This window comes from Chiloscyllium plagiosum, chromosome 3, assembly GCF_004010195.1.
Source record: "Chiloscyllium plagiosum isolate BGI_BamShark_2017 chromosome 3, ASM401019v2, whole genome shotgun sequence".
Taxonomy (NCBI): domain Eukaryota; kingdom Metazoa; phylum Chordata; class Chondrichthyes; order Orectolobiformes; family Hemiscylliidae; genus Chiloscyllium; species Chiloscyllium plagiosum.
Window position 1 is genome coordinate 26719586 of NC_057712.1, and position 6000 is coordinate 26725585.

Genomic DNA, 6000 nt, shown 5'->3' on the forward strand with positions numbered 1-6000 from the left:
ACAAGCTGGAAAGCAGTAAATAAGCTCTCTTTTATATAAATATACGAGAACTAGGTGGACATTTAAAACATGTCATGTAGTAAATTGTGAGCATGATAGAGATCAGGTGAACTAAGACTGACTGACTAAATCAGTAACTGCACAGCAGATAAACTTATTGTAGGTTTTGGCCTTTGGCGAGCATTGCAAACAGTTGAATCTAATGGATTCTACATCGATAGCACTGTAAGAATGGAGGCCCAGGTGCATATTTACTAATCTTTGAAGATGACAGGGTAAGTTTGAAAATGCATGTAAGAAAGCTAATAGAGTCATAGAGATGTAGAGCATGGAAACAGACCCTTCGGTCCAACCCGTCCATGCCGACCAGCTATCCCAACCCAATCTAGTCCCACCCTGCCAGCACCCGGCCCATATCCCTCCAAACCCTTCCTATTCATATACCCATCTAAATGCCTCTTAAATGTTGCAATTGTACCAGCCTCCACCACATCCTCTGGCAGCTCATTCCATACACGTACCACCCTCTGCGTGCAAATGTTGCCCATTAGGTCTCTTTTATATCTTTCCCTTCTCACCCTAAACTTATACCCTCTCATTCTGGACTGCCTGACCCCAGGGAAAAGACTTTGTCTATTTATCCTATCCATGCTCCTCATAGCTTTGTAAGCCTCTATAAGGTCACCCCTCAGCCTCCGACGCTCCAGGGAAAACAGCCCCAGGCTGTTCAGCCTCTCCCTATAGCTCAAATCCTCCGACAATTGGTGTCATAAGTACAGACATTGAGAACAGAAAGAAAGAAGTTGTGCTAAAACTTTACAAAGTACTCTGGCTGAAGTCCAAATTGCATCATGTACAGTTCTGGCCTTCACACATTTTTTTAAAGAAGGATGTCAGGGTCTGGAAAGGTTTTACTAGAATAGTATGAACAAATATTAAGTTCAGTCCTATACAGAAAGGAAGACTTAATGTAGATATTCTTAATTGAGAGTATTTAATTGATCAAGAAAAGAAAATGAGAAATTAGTCCAAAAGTGTAAGTGAAAAAGAATTTGCAAAAGTACAAGATGGGAAATGAGGCATTTCTTTTATACGGGTTGCTAAAATCAAGTGTAGAGTATGTAATGATATTAATGAGATCAGTTAAATGAACCGTATACAATGAGTTCCCTGATTGGGGATGAGTTGACAAAACCGGGTTACACCTTTTGGAAGATAAAATGAGAGCTTTCAAAGGTGCCCTGGCCCATGCCTGTACCAGAGCATAGGTCTTTCCTTGGTTTGGTGAATTATTACAGAAAGTTCATGCATAACCTGGCCTCCATCCAAGAACCTTTTTTTTTTTATCAATTCTTACAGGGTCAGCCTTGGAAATAATTACATGGTTTCAGGGAAGTAAAGAAACAGCGATCATCCTCTAAGGTGTTGGCACTCTATGATCCCAAGCGAGATCTGGTATTGATATGCGATGCCTCCCCATAATGCATCAGGGTAGTATTTGCTCATAGGTGGCCCAATAGAGAGAAATGTCCAATAGTGAATGTTTCTAGGACTTTGGCTAATGTAGAATGTCAATCTTCACAGATAGAAAAGGTCATATTTGGATTTGGGAATTTTACCTTTATGGACCTAAAGTTAAATAATAACAGGCCACAAACCTCTGCTAGGTCTATTTCAAAGGGACAAGCAGTGCTACCCATAGCTTCAGGCTGAATTCAGCAGTAGGCTGTAACACTAAGTATGTATAATTTTAGAGAATGATATAGAATCCCTACAGTGTGGAAACAGGCCCTTCAGCCCAACAAGTTCACGCCAACTCTGCAAAGAGTAACCCACCCAGACCCATTCCCTTACTGTTCTACATCTTCCCTGAACACTATGGGCAGTTTTAACATGGCCAGTTCACCTAACCTGCACATCTTTGGATTGAGGGAGGAAACCGGAGCACCCGGAGGAAACCCACGGAGACACTGGGAGGATGTGCGAACTCCTCACAGACAGTTGCCCATTGTGGGAATTGAACTCTGGTCCATGGTGCTGTGAGGCAGCAGTGCTAACCACTGAGCCACCATGCCACCCATGCATTAGTGAACCAGATGTTTTTTTTCCTGACAATTGATTCATGGTCATTATTAGACTCTTAATTCCAGAATTTTACTGAATTTAAATTCCACTATCTGTAACCTGGGTCCCCAGAACATTACCTGGGTTTGTGGATTAACAGTCCAGTGATAATACCACGAGGCCATCACCTCCCCCACTAGGCCATCACCTCCATTAAGTCAGAACACCATCAGGATGCCAAGTAGCAAATGAGGAGGCATGGTGTTGCCTGCCATTGGGAGATATACCACTGGTGGTACTGCCACTAGAGTCCATAATGGTTCTAAATCTTCTGGACTCCTTCCAATCACAGCTGACAATATTAGACTTTGGATGCAGGAAGATCTGATAATGGCAAAACTGAAACAGTTGGTAATGGGGGCAACAAAAGGGCTGTTACAACCAGAATTGAAACCTTTTTGGACCTGAAGTGACCAGATCACTACTGAATGAATTTCTTCTGAAAAGTTCTGGGTGCAAGAGGCAAGCTATTGTATGTTGCATGCTACCTGTACAGAGGCAGTGTTGGAATTGCCTGACCAATGCTAAAGTGCGCTAGGAGAAGCTACAAAACAAGAAGTGGCCGATGTCTTCTGTCTTGGAGAGGGGAGAGATAGTGATTGTAACAATGTCAGCCAGATGGACCTCATACAATGAGTTCCCTGTTAATCTGGTCCAAACAGGGAGCCCTGACTGACAGATAAGAACAAGAGTGTTAAACATCCTGCTCACTGAGAGGGAGCTAGATCAGTGTCAAGAACTCTCCACATGTAAATAAAGGGTAACTTGATGATTGGCTACTCGTCTCTGGAGTTATTTCAGTGTATGTACCTGAAAAGATGGTGAAGTCAAACTGTGTAGCAACTTTTTGAAGATGTTTGGGATATTTAATTGAAGAGGTGTAATTTCCAGTATTCTGAGTGGAAAAGTAGAGAAGTGAGACTAATTTGGCAGCTTTGTCTTTAATGAGCCAGCACAGGCCTGGTAATGTCTTCCTCTGTGCCATAAGATTCTTATTCCATTCATTTTATACTCTAATTAAAAGTGCTATATTATTTTCATAGCAATAGATGTTGTAGCTCTGTTCTTGAATTCATGAGCTCAGAATAGTTGGGATACAACTGAGAGGTAAGGTCACAGAAAGGTTTAAACATAAGAATGTTAAAATTGTTTCCTGGTTCCCAGACACTTTATTGTAGGTTATTGAGCAGTGGGTGAATTGGGCTATTGCAAGTTGAGATACAAGCAATTTTGGATGAGCCCAAGCTTGTGGATGACGGAGTCTGGACAAGAGATCAGTTGGTCAACTCTGGAAGTAGAGTATGGATGAAACTTTGAGCAGCAGATGGACTGAGGCAAAACAAGAATCATTATGCAGTGTTAGAATTTGGTAATGTTGATGGAGAAGATTTATATTTGAAAATTTGGCTGGGGTAAAAAAATAGGCATTGCAAAAATCTAAAACTATCGTGTTCTATCAGTTCATGGTTCTCTTCCTGTCATATTTAACCAAGATGCATTTTCTGCAAATGATCAGTATGTGCACCGATTGTAAAATTTGTGTGAACAAAGCCACTATAAAAGGAGATATGGTCATCTTCCTGTAAGCTATGGAAAGTTTAAAGCCTCTTGGCGCTCAACCATTACATTTACCATAGATCTGAGTTTTTGTTCTATTTGTGTTCCCCAATTATTGAATCAAAATAGGGGCATTATACTGGTATTTCATATCTGCTATGGGCAGTAAGGAATCTAGCATCTTCAATTCATCAATTCTGTTCTGAATTAGTCTGTTTTAATTCTTTACAGTTGGCTCAAACCACAAATGAGTGAATATAATCAATTTTTTCAATATCTTGAAATTATCAGCAATATTGTTACTTAATTTATTTGTTTCCCATTTATAAATTAAAAGAAATATCACAACAGGACCCTTTTATTTTAGTGAAGTTTCTCTGGGAGAAGAGAACCTATTCATCATTTTTCTTCCTTCTTCTTTCATGCGTGCCCTTCCTGCTCCTTCCTTGATCTCAAAGGACTACCATCTTGCTTTATTATTCAAGGTATTTTGAAACATTTGTGTCCTCAAATTCTAACCCTTTAGCAAATCAGATGAACAGTACAACAGTCAAAATGTTGAAGCCTTAGTTAAGCATAATCTACAAGACAAGAAATGGATTGTAAAGCTGCTTATAGAATTTTTCATAAGGATATATTATGTTGACTTGTTTGAGAAGTAGGAAGCAAAGGGAACCCAGTCTTTCTGATTTCTGACAAAGTATTTAAAGGTTTCTAATTTGCTATTTCTCTTTTTTTAAATCAGGATACAGGACATCCATGCACAGCCAACAATCCTGAAAGCTGTTCTACACCAGTGTCACCTCAGCACTTCATAGACCTTTTTAAGTTTTAAACAGAACTATGTATGCTTAAAAGATTTTATTTTCAAGGGACCCTCTTTTGTAGGCAAGCACTTTGCTGCTTTTCTTATTCTAGTGCAATACTCATTGTTCTTCCTACAATTTAAGAAAAGGTTTTTAAAATAATAAAACTGCAGATGAAACAATGCCTACATTAGGGGGAAAAAAAATCATGTAGACTTGTTTCCATAAACAATAAACACATAGCTCTTAGGTGTTTGCATGGAGTTAATTCTTAATTTGAAAGCTTCAATAATGTTACAACTTGAGTTAAAGTGGATATTTTTGCATAGTGATACATCTAGTCTGAAATGTGATTTTAGTTAACAAAAGAATTGCTTTAGCTTTTGTTTTAGCAGCCCATGTTTGAGATGCATTGAGATTGATGCAATCTATAATTTAGTGTACAATAATTTTAAAACATAAAGCACTTTATGTTTTTAAGCTGTCTTTTGAAGAGAACATTGGCCCTTACAAAGCATTATGTACGATCATTATTCTTTAAGATTCCACGTGAATGGGATTAAACTATATTACTGCTTTGAATCATAATACCTAAGGTATGTTCAAAGATATATTGCAAATGTACAGTAATTTGTAAAATAATCATTCCAGCTGCCTATAATGTTATTGGTATAAAAAGCTTATTTGAAAGTAAATACTATATTCTTATAAGCTTATGGTGCAGAATGCACCATTGCTGTTTAATACTGGAAAAATTTCCCATGTATGAATTAAATATGTAAGTTTTTTTTAAGTGCAAAAACAGTAATATACTTCCAAACCTTCTATCATGTAAACATTTGGAGAATTGAAGGAAATAAAGAGAATTTGATTGACTTCTGATTGTTTAATCTATTCATTTGTATTTTATACTAGAAACTGAAGTCTTCGGAGATATACTCTGTTCATAAAGTGCCAACCGTTGTATTCATTTTTACTTAAAATTGAAGAATAACTGCTTTGTTTCCCTTTTATTCTTGTGCTGCATTTGCTGTGGTAGAGTTTATGATAACAAACTGACTCCTCTTTGTGTAAGCCATAGAAGATGCAGTGGTTATTCAGGATACAGTCAATATAAATGTCCACAGTCTTACTAGTGTGAGATTACAAATTACTTGTCATTCTTTCTCATATTTGAATTAGTATTTACGGATAAACAACCATATACAGAGGAATCTCAATTATCCGAAGGACACGGGCGGGGAGTATTTCATTCAGTTAATTCAATTTCGGATAATCGAATGCCAGATAACATAGTTTAGCCAAGCATCGGGACTTTGCAATCTTGCTGGATAATCTGATATTCGGATAATTGAATGCCGGATAACAGAGGTTCCTCTGTACGTTTTTTTTTCCAAATTGCCCTATTCAAGCATGTTTTGTGTTTCTATGGCAATCTCCACCTGAGGTGGGAATTTGATTTGTCATTCTAATCCAGAGGTAGGGTCAATACCGTTATACTGCTAGACCTTTT

The 6000-nt window shown here is 38.0% G+C and overlaps 1 protein-coding gene across 2 annotated transcripts in view; it reads left to right on the forward strand.

Annotated features, from left to right (window-relative positions):
• The window catches only part of fbxo25 (F-box protein 25), a 43672-nt gene extending 38310 nt beyond the window's left edge, over nt 1–5362 (forward strand). Inside the window, exons 9-10 of one of the 2 annotated variants that reach the window (XM_043678874.1) lie at nt 4140–4166; nt 4427–5362. In XM_043678874.1, coding sequence (XP_043534809.1) covers nt 4140–4166; nt 4427–4516 — 117 coding nt within the window. In that variant the 3' untranslated portion in view covers nt 4517–5362. The remainder of the gene's footprint in view (nt 1–4139; nt 4167–4426) is intronic. The other variant, XM_043678881.1, reaches the window with a different exon arrangement.
• Nucleotides 5363–6000: the final 638 nt, after the last annotated feature.